Source organism: Phocoena sinus, chromosome 19 (genome assembly GCF_008692025.1).
Source record: "Phocoena sinus isolate mPhoSin1 chromosome 19, mPhoSin1.pri, whole genome shotgun sequence".
NCBI classification, from domain to species: domain Eukaryota; kingdom Metazoa; phylum Chordata; class Mammalia; order Artiodactyla; family Phocoenidae; genus Phocoena; species Phocoena sinus.
In genome coordinates, this window is record NC_045781.1 from 8,242,278 (window position 1) to 8,260,553 (window position 18,276).

At 55.7% G+C, this 18,276-nt stretch overlaps 1 protein-coding gene across 6 annotated transcripts; it reads right to left on the minus strand.

Annotated features, from left to right (window-relative positions):
• Positions 1–38: 38 nt before the first annotated feature.
• On the minus strand, positions 39–12,099 carry CCDC9 (coiled-coil domain containing 9). Of its 6 annotated transcripts, none has more exons than XM_032613988.1 (15): positions 12,010–12,099; positions 10,228–10,301; positions 9,969–10,073; positions 8,304–8,405; positions 7,876–8,124; positions 6,325–6,408; positions 6,063–6,236; positions 5,287–5,468; positions 3,569–3,615; positions 3,321–3,453; positions 2,802–2,892; positions 2,298–2,715; positions 1,868–1,960; positions 753–802; positions 39–192 (listed from the first exon to the last, which is right to left on the minus strand). In XM_032613988.1, the coding sequence occupies exons 2-15, from the start codon at positions 10,228–10,230 to the stop codon at positions 175–177; spliced, it is 1,749 nt and encodes a 582-aa protein (XP_032469879.1). In that variant the 5' UTR covers positions 10,231–10,301; positions 12,010–12,099; the 3' UTR covers positions 39–174. The 6 variants fall into 6 exon arrangements, with proteins under 6 accessions (XP_032469879.1, XP_032469880.1, XP_032469881.1 ...); XM_032613989.1 differs by lacking the exon at positions 12,010–12,099 and adding an exon at positions 10,976–11,145; XM_032613990.1 differs by lacking the exon at positions 12,010–12,099 and adding an exon at positions 10,561–10,935.
• Between the last annotated feature and the right edge of the window lie 6,177 nt (positions 12,100–18,276).

Consider the following 18,276-nt stretch of genomic DNA (forward strand, 5'->3'; position numbering starts at 1 on the left):
ACGCCCCTCCCCATCTCCTCCCCCACCACCCTCAATTTCTCCCCCTCTAAAACCATGGGGTCCAGAGTGGGCTCCGGGGACGAGACAGCACAGCCCGGAGATCCAGACTAAGCCCCTCCTGCCTCCCCCTCCCCATCAAGGCGGGGAAGCTTCAGTCCCCTCCCAGCAGCGTCTTCAGGAGTTCGGGGAGGCCTGTGGGAGGGGGGGAGGGAAGACGTTTCAGGGGGGGTGGAGGAAGAAAGACCCCCTTCCTCCCGCCTCTTCGGCCACGAAAAAGCCCGCCAAGGTCAGCAACCCAGCCTGCCCCCGCCAGCAACACAGTTCAAAGGTTAGCGGAAGCACTGCGTTTAATAGGGACCGGGCTGGCGGCCGAGGAAATCAAGTCCTTCAGGAGTCACCGGCTATTCGCCATGCCCCAGATGTAAGCTCCTGGAGGCGGAAAACGGCCCGGAAACTGGCACCTAGACCCCCATGGCCTCCATAAGGCGGTAACTCGGGGGCGTCTCAGCCACCCCGGTGCCACAGCGCCCCCCATTTGTGAGACTGGACTACAGCCCTGGCCCAACCCGGTTCACTATCCCTGGCTCCTCCCCCCTTACATTTAACCCTCTCCTGGCTGGAGTGTAGCGGAAGCAGAGGACAGAGGAGCGAGGCAGCAGGTTAGTGCAGAGCGCAGAGGCCACTGTCAGCGGGCGCGGTCAGCGGGCGGCCCCCGGTGGCGAAGCGGCCGCCACCACTTTGCAGAAACGCACCCTCTGGAAGTCGGTGATCTCCGCCGTCTCCTGGCCCTCAGGGTCCGCCTCTGGAAAGAGAAGGGGTGGTCACTGGAGGGCAGCAGTAACCCCTGCACCCCTACCGCCGGACCCGGGACGCTCTAGCCCCGCCCCTCTGCCCCACTGAGCCTGGCTGCCGCCCACCCCGCGTTAAGCGGTTTACGAGTCTCAGACTCCTTTAATCCTCGGAGTGGACCCACGCAGCAACACCCACCCCAGCAGTACCCTGTTTACAATCGAATACATAATCTGATATAACGAGATCGCAGTCACGTGACCCAAAGGCAAAGCGCTTGGGCACCCCGGCCTCAGCCACCACCATAAACTCCGTCCTCTCGGATCGCGGGCCCACCCCACCACGGGCCTAAGCCAACCTCTATCACGCCTGCCCCACAGGACCTACCCTTCACTTCCCTTGCCCACCTCCTGAGTCCTAACCAGACCTTCCTTGGCTCTACCCCGAAATCCTAATCCCACTCCTGGGGGAGGTCCGTGGTTCACAATCTGGCTTCCACGTGCTGGAGGTGGAGACAGGGTTGGCCTCTGGCTCCAGGTCCGCTGGCCCCAACATTCTATTTTACCCCAATTTTTTTACCCCACTATTTTACCTATTTCTATTCTAATTTACCCCAATTTACTAATTTACACCTCAAAACTCTAATCCCGCCCACAGCTAAATCTATTACTCTGCCCCTCCCCATTCTTATTTTTGACCTACTTAAATTTCTAACCCTGCCCTTAGCTCCTCCCCCTGAACCTAGCCCACCCCCTTATTTTTAGATTACTTTCCAGAACCCCTGGGATGGGTCTCTAAATCCTAATCCCATCCTGGCTCCACCTTCTCACCCGCAAACCCCATACACACTCAATTCCTAGCGGCTCGGCCCGGGGGGAAGTCCTTCCTTTAGCCCCACCCCCTTCACGCCCACCTTTCCCAGCAGCGTAATCCCACCCCCCCTCACCCCCGCCCCCGTCCAGCTGCTCCCCACACCCATGGTGGAGACCCACTCCACCCCGTTCTACTCCCCCCAAACCCTCTTCCCCTCAGCCCAAGAGGAAGCAGAAGGAAGGCCACCACACAGCCGCTCCCCCACCTGGAGCTGTCTCAGACCCCTCCTCTTCAGCTTTCTGGGTTCTTGGGAGGCTGGGCCCACTCTTCAAGGAGGCAGGGGCTGGCTGGTCACCTCCTGGAGGAGGAGGAGGCCCAGTCAAGCCCCTTCCCCTCCAAGTATCCCCCCACCCAAGACAGAAGGCCCTTGGGGAGTGAGAAGGGGGTTCAAGGACACACGTGGGGAGGGTCATTGGAGAAAGTGAACTCTTTATTGGAGAGGACACTCTGAATAGCTCGCAGTAGGGCAGGATCTGGGGGTGGGCATTCCAGAGGCAGGCATGGCCCATCCTCCCTAGCCACCAGGGCGGTGGGACACACGGGGTCCTGGGGCTGAGCCTGAGGGTCCCCCATGTACCCCTCAAGCACACACACAAGCAGCCAGCTTCACGCATTTCCGAAAGGCCAGGCCTCACCCGGAGAGAGGGCGTCAGCCGGATGGGCGGTCCGGGGAGAATTCAGCTCCATCTCTTCACCCCAGTCGGACACAGGCTGGTGGCCCCCGGTGGGCGAGAAGGGGCTGGAAGGCGTGGCAGGGGCCTGGGGGAGTGGCAGGGGCTCCTCCGGCCTGGCGGGCTCTTCGTCGCCACGTTCCCCGCTGGGGCTCCCACTGGGCTCAGGCTCGTGGGGCCGGTGGTCCCGGGCTGGTTCTTCTCCCTCCTCATCAGCCTCTTCTTCTTCCTCGACCTCCTCCTCCTCCTCCTCCGCATCCTCACTCATGTCTTCCCACTCCTCGGCCTCCCCGTCGTCACCCTCGCCCTCCCGGCCCTCGCCCTCCTCACCCTCGTCCTCGTCCTCGGGAGGCTGATGGGCAGGGGCCGGGCTCTCGGGCGGCTGTGAGAAACACACGGCAGGTCGGGGAGAGGGTGTGGGCCCTGGGCATTCTCACACCACCTGCCAGAGATGACACGCCACCCTACCTGCATGGGCGCCTCCTCAGGGGTAGAGGGCTGGGTGGGCTCAGGGGCTGCAGACACTGCCTCCTGCGTCTCCCAGCGGTCATCGTGGTCACTGGAGGGAACAGAGGAATGGGGTGAAGCCCAGGTGGAAAGAGGAAGGGCTCCCCACCCCCAGCGCCACCCCCCAGAGACAGAGCTGCAACATTCAGCTGGGTGGGGGGAGCTGGCACGCTGGAGCACCCAGGAGGAGGAAATGGTGGGCGTGCCCGTCAGGGATGGACAGGTGGAGGAGGGCCAAGTGGCAGAAGAGGACCCGGATGGGAGGGGAGGAGAGGACAGATGAGGGCAAAGTGGAGAGCCAGGCCCCAACACCCCCAAAACCAAGTTCCTGACCCACAGGGAGACGAGTGCCCGAGGCAGGCAGGGCCAAGACAGGACAGAAAGACACACCCTCCCACACACAAGCCAGAGAATGGGCAGGGGTAGAGCCACACAGCCCCGCTGGGGTTGTGCATGTGCAAGGGGAAGGGGTGCCCCCACCTGTAGGCACGGGGGGCTGCCTTGGCCTGAGGTCGGCCGCTCTTCCTCTTTCTACGGCTGACCTCAGTTTTGTGCTGGGATAGGAATTCCCTGAAAGTGGGGGGCTTGGGAGGCCGGGCCCAGGCCTGGTCATCTGCAACAAAACCCAGGGGAAGTTGGGGGTGGAGGGCATGGCACAAACCACGCCCACCCCTCCCCTGGCCCCTGCCCAGCCAGCTGCCTCACCCCAGCCAAGGACTCCCACTCACCGTAGCGGTGGGATGGTTCCAGGGCCACGGCTGGGCCATCCTTGAACCTGGGGAAAGAGAAAGGGGGTGAGCAGGCAGCTGGGGGCACAGGGAGAACAGGAGGGTGGGAAGAGATTAGGGGGAGAGATGGGGGCCAGGGTCAGAAATCAAGATCATAGACGGCAAGGTGGTCAACCAGAAGCGGGCAGAGGTGAGGAATGTCACTGACTAAAACGAGGACAGGACCAGGTGAAAGACAAGGGGCAAATTTGACATCGTAGTGACAAATACAGAAGAAAAAAATTCAGTATTTGAAAGCCTGCCCGCCCGTGAACAAAAATTTGGAAAGTACATGATCCCCAGCTCCCTGTCCGGCCTCATTTCCTATCACTCTTTCTCACCTCCCCAGCTAAGCAAGTTCTCCTACCACATGGAGCTCCTGCCTCAGGGCCTTTGCTCTTCCTCAGATCTCTCAGCGACTCACTCCCTAACCTCCTTCAGCCCTCAGTCTGGAGGCTTTCCTAAACTTCCTAATCACATATTATTACATATATTATCTAAGTCCAGAACAGCAGCCTCCAACCCTCTCCATACTCTGCTTCATTATTCTTCAGCATCTGACATGAGCTCTATTCATTGCCCATCTTTCCCACTGGACTCTAAGTTCCATGAAGACAGAAGCATTTTCCTCACAGCTATATCCCCATCACCTAGAACCTTCCAAGACACACAGGAGGGACTCAATAAATGTTTGCTCATGAAATCACTGCACATGTGCAGTAGTGAGACTTACTGCCGGCTGCTTTGAGGACGTAAGAGGAAAACAATTATTTTCTCAGTGTTAACCCTGAGAACATCTCCCCCAAAGCCCCACCTGTCTACACCTTAGAAAGATCAGCTACAGTATCTGTGCAAAACATTTCTCACGCTGGCACAGGCTTAGCTCACAATCCAAAAATAAATGCTCTGACCGCCAGGCACACAGACAAGATCCTCTTTCTTCAGCCAGCGCCACGGCAGAGGATACAGGATGATGTAAAAACTACAGCTGTTGACCGTAAGACTGCCGTTGGGCGGCTCTTCCAGAACCTCTCTGTCTTCGCTATGGAAGTCAGGGCTCCTGTGGATGATGGCTTTGCTTTAAGTTTGACTAACGGGATGTTTCCTGGGACCCGAAAGGGCACAGAGTCAGACCTGAGGATAATAATGCCACCGGGATAAGGAGTTTGGGTTGGTGGGGAACAGGTTAGAGGGATGAAGAGAGGATGCAGAGCTGTAATCACTATAAGTAACTCTTCATGCCCTCCCTGTGTGAGAATTCACATCTGTGCCCTTGGCCATGTAGCCACTGCAGTACCACCCACTAGAGTGGGCAGAGTTTAAGTTCCTGCCACAGCAATGCAGGGTCTGCTGGCTAACACAATATGGAAGTGTGTCCACTCTCCCGCCTGCACATCTGCCAGTGCCATGGCCAGCACGTCCCCAGGGAGCCCGAAGGGAAGGCACACCCAGGTAGACCCACAGCTTCAAGTCCAGCCTGGATCAGCCCAACCCAGGAGACCTGTGAACACGTGAGAAAGAAATGCTTTCATGTGTCCCTGAGATTTGGTGGTGGTTACGCAGCATCACCTAGCAACTGCTAACTGATACACAGGGTGAGAAACCAGAGACAGGCAAAGGAGTCAGAAGTCAGGGCCGAGGTCGAGAAGCCAAACAGAACAGGCAGGGCAGAGACTCACATGCCATCAGTCTTCTCAGCATCCCATTCCCTCCGCCACTGGCCGGTGGGCTTGCGGTGCCGCTGCAGCCGCTCCTGGTCGATCTTCTCCCGCTCCTGCTTCCAGCGCAGGTACTCGGACCGCTCCCGGCCCGTCATGGAGAGCGTCATGTCCCCAGCGCCACCCAGGCCGGCCCGGCGGCCCTGCCCCCAGCAGACAGGCAGTCAGGACCCAGCTACAACCCTCCCCTGCCACACCCCCTCCCCCAGGCCCTCTAAGCTGGGGGAAGGGGGTAGAGCCACCGGCTCCAGGTCACACGTGGAGAAGATCAAAGCCACATCTGCCCATGTGGCACCTTCTCAGAGAGGCCATCCCAGGTCTCTGTCTCTTAGTAGCATCCCTCTCTCCTCTGTCCCCTGACCCAGCTGGGCTGGAGTTTTCTTCTCTACATTTGCCATTACCTGACATCTTATTACATGGTCACTGATTTAGTCCCAGCACCCAAAACAGTGCCTGGCCCCGCCCAGTAAATATCACTAACGTTAGTAATGAGAAAACATCGCCAAAACACACAGAAAGCTTCAGAAGGAAAGCAGTGTGGTGCTGGCTCAAGAACCGACAATCACTGGGCGGGGTGGGGGGGGCGGGGCGAAGCCTGAGTGCAGGGCTGCGGCCTCTCCCTACTCTGTGTCTCCTGCGCCGCATCCGGCCCTCCACACACACCCCACCCCTGAACCCAGAGACTGGCTGCCGGAAGGAATGTCGTGGCCCTGGGAGCCCTGGCTGCCGGCACGCACCTGCCGCTCCTGCTCGAGGCCGCAACGCACCCGCTCGAAGTCGGAGCCCCCCCAGTTGCGCCCGTGCCGGCGACTGCCTTCCCGACGGTCCCGCTCAGGCTCCTCCAGGGGCCCGCTGCGTCGCCGGGGGTCGTCCAGGAAGTTCCGCACTGGGTTGGGCTCCAGCACACCTTCCTGCGGGTACACGGAGGTGGGGGGTGTTGGTGGGCTCCCGGGGGCGGGCGGCTCCGCCCCACCGCCAGGGGGCGCCCGAGGCACTGACCCGCTGGTTGCGCTCGTACTCTGCAATCTTCTCCATCTCTTCATTCATCTTCTCAATGTTCTGCTTGCGCCGCTCCTCCCACTCCTTGGTGGGGGAGGGAGGGGACAAAGAGAGACACAGGGCGTCAGAAAGAACCACTCAACCCGAGCGTCCGTCACCTTCTGAGGCTCTCTTCTTAGGCCTGCGTGCATGGCAGCCCCTGGCTGGCAGCTGGGCATTGGCTCTCAGTGTGTCCCCCGTCAACCGATAAAGGGGCTCAACGTACCTCGACTGTTTGTGCAAATACAGCGTGTGCTGACCGCCTGCTTTCCGCTTGGGTCTGGAATTTGTGCGTGTACTAGGCAGAGGGCACCTACATGACCAGCCCCGGATAAAAAGCCTGGGCACTAGGTCCCTAATGAGTCCCCAGTCGATGACCTCTGACACGTATTGTCAATGCTGGAAGAATGAAGTGCAGCCCATGTGGCTCCACTGGGCGAGGACTCTTGGAAGCTGGCACCTGGTATCCTTCAGATTTCAGCCCATGGGCCCTTCTTTCCCTTTGCTGATTTTATTTTGTATTCTTTCCCTGTAATAAATCTTAGCTGTGAATCTTTCTAGCAAAACTCTGAACCTGGGAGAGGGGTGGGAACCCCAGCACACTATGGCTGGCACGGTAACAATGCCACAGTAATAACTCGGCACATGGCCAGGTGACCCCCACAATCCATTCTCCTCTCCTTCCAAGGTAACAGAATTTTAGATGAGCACGCGGCATTTCCAGGACTCAGCATACAAGAGAGAAATGAACCATTTGACTGAAGCCATGGCATTTTGGGGTCTTTCAGTTACAACAGCTTAGCACCTACAAGTAATAACCATCCTTAAGTAACACTCACTGAGCACTTACTCTGAGAGTTTCAATGTCTGATGTCACACGATGCTTACAATAACCTTTAAACCTGATTTTCATTCCCGTTTAAGAGTGAGAACCAGGAAGTTCTCAGAGGGGAAGTGAGCTGCCCAAGGACAGGGAACTAACAGAAGAAGGCTGACCCCTCAGCCACCACGCCAGACAGCCTCCCATTCTGCTAACCTGTGTGGTGGGGCACTGGGAGCAGTTACAGTAAGAACATCACTGTTTCCCACCAACAAATCCAGGGAGTGACAGAGAGCACGTGCGTACGCACACATGCAAGAGAAAGCGTGCGCGCGTGCGCTACTGGACAGAACCCACCAGACGGCACCAGAAAGAGAAAAAAGAGACGGGCAAGGAAAGGCAGGTGGGCAAGCACACAGCAGACAGAGAGCGAAACAGGAGAGATAGAAAGAGACAGGGAGAGTACCTACAAGCACTGGCCTGGAGGAGGGAAGGAGGGAGGGAGGGAGGGAGGGAGGGAGGGAAGAGATGAAAAAGAGCTGAAGAGAGGAGCCGAAAAAGAAGCAGACAAAGATGGATGAAGGAGACAATCAGTTTGAGAGCAGGAACAGAAACAGGACATTGAGAGCAGGAACAGAAACAGGACAACGTGGAGCCTCGCCAGAGGACTCCAGCCCCTGCTCGGCTCCCACCTTGGATTTGCGGTTGGCAGTTGAGGCATCTCCAGTTCCAGAGAGATGAGGGGACCCCCTGGCCCGACCCCTCCGGCCGCGGCCCCCAGCTCCTCCTCGAGGCTGCTCCCCGGGACTGTCTTCCCAGCTGCGGGATGCCCGGCCCATGCCTGCCCGGCCTCCATGCTGAGGGGGGATCCGGCCTCCCTTGCTGGCCCCTGGGGGCCGAGGGGTCCCAGGAGACCTCCGGGAGGGACCCAGGTTCTTCTCCTGGAAAGGGGGGAGGGGGGAAAGTACAGTCACTGGGGCAGGGAGACGGGGACATCCCAGGCCCAGAGGGCAGCTGCCAGGATCAAGGCTCCCACAGGTCTGGGGCAGCTGGGAAGGCCTTTAGTTCTCAATCGCCCCCGCCCTGTACTCACGAGTCCCCACCCCGGCGTGGAGCTCACCATTTCCATTGTCACATTCTCCTTCTCCACTGAGCGGCCCTTCCGGGGAGCTGTCACCGCTACTCCCTCGAGTTCAGCTTTTTTACGGTCCTCCTCAATCTCCTAGGAGCAAACAACAGAGATAGGGAGTGTCAGGGGTCCTCTGTACCAGCTGGATTCCCACAGCCCCCTGAACTTCTCCCAAGTCTGTCCCAGCCCAGACCTCTCTCTGGAGCTCTAGGCAAGAAAGCTGGTCACTTCAGCATCTTCCCTCAAACTCCACCAGGCTGTTCCCCTGCTCAGAACCCTCCTGTGTACCCATCTCTGAGTCAGAGCCAAAGGCCTCCCCACAGCCGACAGGGCCCTACAGAGTCTGGTCTCGTTACCACCATGAACTCACCTCCGGCTCTCTCCCCTCACTCTGACTTCCTCACTGTTCCTGGAACCTACGAGGCTCAAACCTGCCTCAGGGTCTTTTTCACCCGCTGTTCCCTCCCACGGGAACACTCTTCCCCCAGAGATCCTCCAGTCCCTCACCTCCTTCAGGTCTCCGCTCAAAAGTCCTCTTCTCAGGAAGGCCTTCCCTGACCCATCACTACCCCGCGTTATGTGTATTTTGCTAATCGTCTGCCTGTTTTGTTCACTGATGTATACCCCGAGCCTAGAACACTGCCTGGCACACAACAGAGGCTCAGTATGGTTTTGTTTTTGTTTTAAATGAACGAACGCATGAAGAATGAATAAGTGAAACCCACTCCTCATCCCATCTCAGGGACAGCCCCACCACCTACTCTGTCACCTGTGACAGGGGCCTGGGCCTCGTCCTGGACCCTCTCTCCTCTCTAACTCCACCACGGCCCGTCAGTCACTGAGTCCCTCCCAAAAGCCCTGTCCCAGGCCGGGCACCTCTTCTCCACATCCCCCACTGGAGTCCCTGCCCCAGCTTCCTCCTTGTCTCCAGTATCCCCTCCTTCCACCCACCACACAGAAGCCAGAGGAGTCTTCCTAAAAAGGCATTCTGACCTGGCCCCACTCCCCCTCAGAGCCCTCCAGGGCTCCACAGTGTCCTTAGGAAAAAGTCCAAACTCTTAGCCTGCTTGTGTTCTGGGCCCTGTATGGCCTGGCCCCAGCTGATCACTCCAGGTCAATATCCCCCAACTGACCCTCCCACTTTAAGCTCCAAGTTTTTGCACAAACTGTTCCCTCTGTGCGAAACGTGTTATGCTTTCCTTTTCGACTAATGGTCTACTCACCTTTTAGGTCTCAGAATCCCCTCCTCCAGGAAGCCCCCTTAGTATCCCCCCGCCTGGGTGAAGAGCCCCCTCTGGGCTCCCACAGAACCCTGAACTCCTCCATCCCAGCCTTGCCCACTCTGTCATCACTGACTGAAGCCACAGCTGGATCCCTACTGGCCTGTGAGGCCCGGGGACCAGGGCCATCTCCATCACTGCTGCTTCCCCAGCACCACTCAGCAGTGGGCCTGGTGCAGTGAAGACACTGGAGAATACTTGTGAACAAATGAATGAATGAATGATGGAATGAAAGAAGGGATCCCAGGCTAAGGCCTTTGGCTTTTATCCCGAGAGTGATGAAAAGTCATGAAAAGGTTTTAAGGAAGGGAGAGGTGAGGGAAACTCACTGCGGGGAGGAGAGGGGATGGGGTCTCCCAGGGCGGGGCTAGGGCACCTGGTAGCGCCGGATGAGGGCCTCATTCTTCCGCCGAAGAGCCTCGATCCTCTTATCTAGCTCAGCATCCTTCTCCTCCTTCGATTTCAGATCCAGTGTGGCCGACTGAGAGGGGTAGACAGTTCAGAGACAGTGAGGAAAACCTACACCCACCCCAGTGCCATTCAATCTGCTGTCTGAGAGTCAGGAACCTGGGTCCCCTCCTCCCAAGGCCCCTGCCCCAAAGCTCAGATCCCAGAGACCCCACTTTCCTTCTCACCATTCCGCTGGCAGGATGGGACCAGGGTCCCAGCAAACCTTCCCTGCAGAATCTGGACACAGCACTCGGGGTTCCTGAGGTCAGAGGGAACAGAAGGACTAAGGCCAATGACTCTACCCAATCTGTCTCCTCCTCTCCCATGACGGGGGCTCCTCTAACGCACACACTACACGCGCGCACACAAACACCTGCACTCCAAGGTAATGTTAGCCCTCACTCCCACACCTTCTTGAAGTGCTAGTCCGCCCCTTACCTGGAAATGTTTAGACTCAGTCCTCTCCGAAACGTTTTGGACCCACCCATTTCCCATAAAAACAATGTAATCACACCCACCTTGGAAAAGTTCTGGTCCCGCCCCACCACTTAGGAAAACATCCCATACTGCTCCCTTCAAAACGAAAATTCTAGGTCAGTCTCCACACCTCTGTGCTGGGAGTTTAAACCTGGGCCTCCATCCCAGGAGAGCTTTAGGTAGAGCCTCTGCCCCAACCTGCACAAGAAAGTTCTAGGCCCAACTCCCTGTGCCCATTCCGGTGCCGCCCACATCCCCGTTAGCAGTCTACATATGCCTCTTTCCCAGGAGTTTCACAAATGTCTTATAACCCCACAGTCAATACAGTTCGAACCCCACTCCTATTTGCTGCCCCTACACTCAGGAATGTTCTAGCTCCACCCGCAGCATCCTAAGAAAGGTGCCGCTGCCTCCCCACACTCCCACAAAGATTCCGCCAACAGGCCCGGTACCCACTGGAGAGACTTCCTGGGTCTGGCTTGACGTCCCAGGGGAAACTGTACCCGCCCTAGCGCGGACAAAACTTCTCCGCCCGCCCGCGGCTTTCTAGGTAAAAGCTTCAGTCTCCACCCGGTAGAGAACGCCACAGGCCCGCCCCGGGCCAGGGCAAACTTTCTGGCCCCGCCTTTCCCGCCAAACCTATGGCCCCGCCCATATGCTCGCGTCATTAATCCCCCCACCCCCGGCTTCCGACTTTCCCAGCCAATCCTCTGGCCCCGCCCTCTAGATCCCCAGGCAACAGCCTAAACCCGCCCCTCCTTCTCGCGTTATTACACCGGCCCCGCCCCCGGCTCGCCAGCCACACCCTGGCCCCGCCTCCAATTCGCCCTTCCAACCTTCTGGTCACGCCCCTGGCTCCGCCCCCGCCTAGTCGAGTCAAAATCTGACCCCGCCCCCCGGCACCCCAGGTTCTGGATCAACGGCTAGCTTCTTCACCACACTCTGGCCGCGCCTCGGGCTCCCGCAAAACTTTCTGGCTCCACCCCCAGCATTCTCTGCCAGCACTCTGGCCCCGTCCCCAGCTCCCCGGCATCTCTTTTGGCCCCGCCCTCACCCTCGGGTCAGCCCCTGGGTCAGCCCCTGGATCCGCCCCTGACTTCAAGAACCCACTTCCAGGGCAGGCAAAACTTTCTGGCCCCGCCCCCAGAGTTTTCGGCCAGAGTCCCGGCCCCGCCCCTAGCTCTCCGGGTAACACTTGGCCCCGCTCCCAGCCCAAGCACTACTTTTCGGCCCCGCCCCAGCAGCCCAACCACGCTCCGGACTCGCCCTCAGCCCGGCCCACACCGGCCCTGCCCACCCACCGACGTCCCGCCCCTCCAGTACCCCTCCAGCTTCCCATGTGGGCGTCCAGTCCCCGCCCCCCGCAGAGTACTCTGACCCCGCCCCCGCGGGCTGCTCGCTACCCCGCCCGTGCCCGCACCCGCTCCCTGTACGTGGGGCGTCAGGCCCCGCCCTCTCCGGGCGCGCTCCCGGCCCCCTCCCCCGGTCACCTGTCCCGGAGACCCCGCGGCGTCCGTGACTCCGGCTCCGTCGGCCTCCGCGTCCGCAGCTCCCGGGCCGCGCGCGTCACTTCCCCCCCGCACCACGTGAAGAGGTGCACTAAAGCGGGTCACTTCCGGTCTTGCCGGCCGTTTCCGGGAGCCTTAAAGGCGCCGCGCCCCCCACCCCACCCCCGGGTGAAGGAGGGGGTGAGTTGAGCCGGTCCGCAAGAGGGTTCAAAGGTGTTCTGGAAGCTTGTGTTACTGCTTTATGCCTGAATTACCTTCTTCCACGGAAAGGAGACACCATCCTCTCTCTCTGGCCTCTATCTGCTTTTCCTCTTTTCTGGTTCCAATAAATAGATGCCAGGCACTGGGCAATGACTCCTGGAAGCCTGACCTGGCAGCTTGTGCTGGGGGTGGATGGGGGATGCCCCACCCTCCTGCCAATGAAACCTTACAGTTAGTTGTGGGAGCTTAAAATTTTCAACGGAAAGAATCGTTTCTTCGTCCTCTAAATCAGAGTTGAGTGACAGGCTGTGTGCTGGGGGGTGGGGAGGTGAAGCGTGTTAAGGTGATGAAAAGGCAGACCCTATCCCTGTCCTCGTGAGGGAAGGCTCAAGTACACGTGAAATAACAGAAATCAGAAATGTGGGCGATGTCTTGCAACAAGGACTGGGGAGAGGCTGAGGGTGGGTGAGAGGGGGTGGCTGTCCAGGCAGAGGGCACACAGCCCGTGCAAAGGCCCTGTGGTGAGTGAGCTTGGTGCATTCTAGGAACTGAAAGACGCTCAGAAGGGACCTGCTGAATTTGGCTACAGAGTCCAGAGGGTTACGTGCATTAATCAAAACTTAGACATAATTAACCTGTTTTTATAAGTGATGCTAAATGTTATGGAACACCCTTACAGGAGGTGATGACACTTATAAGAGGGCAGACCAGATTCCCTGAGGTTGCTGATAATTTCATTTTGTGATTTAAAGCATGAAAAGGGGGAGTACTTTGCCCCTTATGTGGTTACGGTTAACAGCCTTTCAGAGACCTTCTCTACACATACAACTTAATTCTCTTAAAATTCCCCAGGAATTCCCTGGCAGTCCAGTGGTTAGGACTTGGCACTTTCACTGCTGGGGTCCAGGTTCAATCCCTGGTCAGGGAACTAAGATCCCACAAGCCATGTGGTGCGGCCACAGAAATAAATAAATAAATAAATAAATATAAAATTCCCCAAATACCTGCCAAATTCAGGACACCCTCGCTTCAGCTCTTTATTCAAATGTCACTTCCACTTCAGGGCCTTCCTTGAAACCACCCAATTGACAATTTCGAAATCTCTCATCCTTTCCTCTTCCAATTTTATTCCCCCATGTTACTGTTTACCCTCTAAACTACCATGTTTCACTCACTTCTCTTGTTCACTGTCTGTCTCCTCCACTATATTGTCTGTTTTATGTCCCCAGTGCCTCCAACTGTACCTTATACATAAGAAGCTCTCAAAACCTATTTGTTTAGTGAAACTTTTTTTTTGGCCGCACTGTGTGGCTTGTGGGATTTTAGTTCCCCGACCAGGGATCGAGCCCAGGCCCTTGGCAGTGAGAACACAGAGCCCTAACCACTGGACCACCGGTGAATTCCCTGAGTGAATCTTTATTACTACTATTTTCTTCCTTTTTTATAAACAAAAAGTATGTGTAGTGCACTGAAATTCTATACCTTGAACTTAACAATGGATGGTTGGCCACCTTTTAAACTGCCATGTGATGTTCCATCCCAGAGATGAGCCATAATTTGGCCCAACTGGTCTCGTGGACCTTCGAGTTGTTTCCAATTGGGGAGGTTGCCAACAATGCCGTATTGAATTTCTTTTTCTAAAAAATATTTATTTAGTTAGTTAATTAGTTAGTTGCACCAGGTCTTAGTTGCAGCATGCAGGATCTTCATTGCCACGTGTAGGATCTTTAGTTATGGCATGCAGGCTCTTAGTTGTGGCATGCGAGATATAGTTCCCTGACCAGGGATTGAACTTGGGCCCCCTGCATTGGGAGCATGGAGTCTTAACCACTGGACCACCAGGGAAGTCCTCACATTGAATTTCTATAGGCACATATCTTTACAAGTATATGATCTGTGACCTTGCTCAAAAAGGACTCACAGGGGCTTCCCTAGTGGCGCAGTGGTTGAGAATCTGCCTGCCAATGCAGGGGACACGGGTTCAAGCCCTGGACTGGGAAGATCCCACATGCTGCGGAGCAACTGGGCCCGTGAGCCACAGTTACTGAGCCTGCACGTCTGGAGCCTGTGCTCCGCAACAAGAGAGGCCGTGATAGTGAGAGGCCCGCGCACTGCGATGAAGAGTGGCCCCCGCTTGCCACAACTAGAGAAAGCCCTCGCACAGAAACGAAGAACCAACACAGCCATAAATAAATAAATAAATAAATTTAAATCATATGGACTTTAAAAAAAAAAAAGGACTCACAATGTCATGATTAACACTCTGAAGCCAGGAGACTTCCCTGGTGGCGCAGTGGTTAAGAATCCGGGGACACGGGTTCAATCCCTGGTCCAGGAAGATTTCACACGCCTCGGAGCAACTAAGCCTGTGTGCCACATCTACTGAGCCCACGTGCCGCAATTACTGAGCCCACGTGCTGCAACTACTGAAGCCCCTGCGCTCTAGAGCACGTGCTCCACAACAAGAGAAGCCACCACAGTGAGAAGCCCACACACCGCAATGAAGAGTAGCCCCTGCTCGCTGCAACTAGAGAAGGCCTGCGCGCAGCAACGAAGACCCAACGCGGCCAAAAAAAAAAAAAAAAAAAAAAAAAAAAAAAGGGGCTTCCCTGGTGGCGCAGTGGTTGACAGTCCGCCTGCCGATGCAGGGGACATGGGTTCGTGCCCCGGTCCAGGAAGATCCCACATGCCGCGAAGCGGCTGCGCCCGTGAGCCATGGCCGCCGAGCCTGCGCGTCTGGAGCCTGTGCTCCGCGACGGGAGAGGCCACAATAGTGAGAGGCCCGCGTACCACACACACAAAAAAAGAACAGAGGCGGGCCCAGGATGCGTAGAGCCTGAAGTTTATACCAAATTGGAAACCCTCTTGAAGAAAAAGAGTAGGGAATTTGCTGGCGGTCCAGTGGTTAGGGCTTGGCGCTTTCACTGCTGGGCCTTGGTTCGATCCCTGGTCGGGGAACTAAGATTCTGTAAGCCACGGCTGGCGCAGCCCAGGAAAAAAAAAAAAAAGAGTGCAAGATTGCAAGGGCACCTCCCAGGGTGTTGGACGAAGCCATGGAAATGAGGGGCCCAGAGCTTAGGCTTCCTCCATTTTGCAGGAAAGCCACCTCTGATGGTGGCAGCTCGGGAAAGACGGTGTGCCCACTTCCACTTCCCCAGGCAGCACAGGAGTGCGTGCTCCCCCGCAGCCTCGCTGACATTGCGTTTCTCATTCTTTGATCTTTGCCAATATGATGGCCAAAGGGTGTGTCTCAAGTGTAGTTTGAGTTGCCGCTCTCTGATTAAAAAGTGAAACTGAACACTTTTCAGTATGTCTATTGGGGATCAGAAGGTGTGATGAAGAGTGAGCTGGACCTTGAGAATCCCTCCTTGGGGCACTCAGCATTTTCACCGGAACTCTCTGAGCAACTCAGGGAGTTCCTTATCATCTCCACTTTACAAAGGAGAATGCAGAGGCCCAGCAAGAATAACCCAAAGGTCAGCTAAGCTACTACTGATGGGACCCCTTCCTGGAGCTCAGGCTCCAGTGGTCCCGATGCCCTTGCCCCTCCCAGCCAGCTCATCATTCTCACTCCCATTTTATTTTTTTAATTTTTTAAATTTTTATTTATTTATTTTGCGGTACGCGGGGCTTTCACTGTTGTGGCCCCTCCCGTTGTGGAGCACAGGCTCCGGACGCGCAGGCTCAGCGGCCATGGCTCATGGGCCCAGCCGCTCCGAGGCATGTGGGATCTTCCCGGACCAGGGTATGAACCCGTGTCCCCTGCATCGGCAGGCGGACTCTCAACCACTGCGCCACCAGGGAAGTCCTTTTTTAATTTTTTAAATGAAGTATAGTTGATTTACAATGTTGTGTCAGTTTCATGTGTACAGCAAAGTGATTCAGTTGTGTATATGTATATATTTTGGTTGCTGTTTTTGTTTTTTAATCTTTATTTATTTATTTAGGCTGTGCCGGGTCTTTAGTTGCAGCATGGCATGCGGGATCTAGTTCCCTGACCAGGGATCGAACCCGGGCCGCCTGCATTGGGAGCACAGAGTCCTACGCACTGGACCAACAGGGAAGTCCCTGAAAAAGCAGTTTGAAAAAGTTAGTAAACTGATTTTCCCCTCAAGCCGCCCGAGGGAGTGTGGTCCTGCTGCCACCTTGATTTTGGCCCAGTGAAATTGATTTTGCACCTCTGACTCCCAAAGCAGTAGGAGAATAAACGTGTGTTGTTTGACAGCAGCAAGAGGCACTTAAAACAGTGCCAGGGACACAGGAGGTGCATTTAACTGCCACTATTATATTACTGTTACTCGAAAGACCCTTGACCACATAATACCAGCTGATTGCCTCTGAACATGACATGAATGTTTGCTAATTTATTGGTTAAAGGGACACTTTTTTCATTTGCATCACAGTCCTAAAACGTAAGTGCCTTTGTTTATACTCACATTACAGAGAGAAAAAACAGGCTCAGTGAGGCTTCTCTGTGCAAGGTGTCACAGCTGCTAAGTGGCTGGGTTGATGTCCAATAACAAATGACCATAAACTGTGTGACTCAGAATAGCAGAAATGTATTCTTTCACACTTCTGGAGGCCAGGAGTCTGAAATCAAGGTGTCAGCTGGGTTGGTTCCTTCTGGAGGCCCTGCCTCTCTCCCAGCTTCTGGAGGCTGCTGGCAACTCTTCGCATCCCTTGGCTTGTAGATGCATCACTCCAGCCTCTGCCTCAACCTTCCCCAGGGCTTCCTCTCTGTGACTCTGTGTCTTCTCCTTTTCTGTCTCTTATAAGGACATCTGTCACTGGATTTAGGGCCCGCCCTAATCTAGAATGATCTCAACTCGAGATCCTTACTTACACTACATCTGCAAAGACCTTATTCCCAATAAGGTCACATTTTGAGGTTTTGGGTGGACATATCTTGGGGGCCACAATTCAACCACTACAGCGGCAGGGTCACAGTTTGAACCCAGGGACTTCCCTGGTGGCACAGTGGATGAGGCTCCACGCTCCCAATGCAGGGGGCCCAGGTTTGATCCCTGGTCAAGGAACTAGATCCCACATGCATGCCGCAACTAAGAGTTCGCATGCCACAACTAAGAAGCCCACCTGCCACAACTAAGACCCAGTGCAACCAAATAAATAAATATTTTAAAATAAATAAATAAAAAGTTAATTGTACTTAAAAAAAAAATTGAACCCAGTCCCCAGGGCTTGCCAGCCTCCACGTGGCCCAGTCCTCCATAGTGTCCCTCAGACAGGAAGTGTCCCTGACTAGCTGATGCCCATCCCTCTGCTGACCCTTCCAGCCACATCTTTCCCTTTCTCCCCTCCTCACACTGCCCATTCTCAGCCCCTAGTTCTCAACAGGGATGAGTTTGCCCCCCCAGGAGACATTTGGCAATGTCTGGAGACATTTTTTTAAATATTTTTAAAAATTTATTTATATTTTATTTATTTATTTAATTTTGGCTGCGTTGGGTCTTTGTTGCTGCACGCAGGCTTTCTCTAGTTGTGGTGAGCGGGAGCTACTCTTCATTGCGATGCGTGGGCTTCTCGTTGCGGTGTCTTCTCTTGTTGCGGAGCATGGGCTCTAGGTGTGCGGGTTTCAGTAGTTGTGGCATGTGGGCTCAGTAGTTGTGGCTCGCAGGCCCAGTAGTTGTGGCACACAGGCGTAGTTGCTCCGCGGCATGGGCCATCTTCCCGGACCAGGGCTCGAATCCATGTCCCCTTCATTGACAGGCGGATTCTTAACCCCTGTGCCACCAGGGAAGTCCCTGGAGACATTTTTGATTGTCACAACTAGAACCTCCAACTGTGACCTTGTTTGAAATGAGGGTCTTTGCCAATGTGGTTAAAGCAAGGATCTCGAGCTGAGATTATCTTGGATTAGGGTGGATTAGGGAAAGGGTCCTACTGGCATCTATTGTGTTGAGGCCAGGAATCTGCAGAACAGCCCCCACAGCAAAGACTCATCCAGCCCCAAATGTCAACAGAGCTGACAATGAGAAATCCTGCACTAGCCACACTGAACGATATTTTCAGTTCCTTGAAAACAACACG

Excerpts from the sequence above, each read along its gene's own strand:
- CCDC9 (XM_032613988.1), bottom strand. Across the intron at positions 6,409-7,875 it reads CTGCCAACCGCAAATCCAAG|GAGTGGGAGGAGCGGCGCAA; the intron begins GTGGGAGCCGAG and ends TCCCCCACCAAG. Across the intron at positions 3,454-3,568 it reads GGAACCATCCCACCGCTACG|ATGACCAGGCCTGGGCCCGG; the intron begins GTGAGTGGGAGT and ends GTTTTGTTGCAG.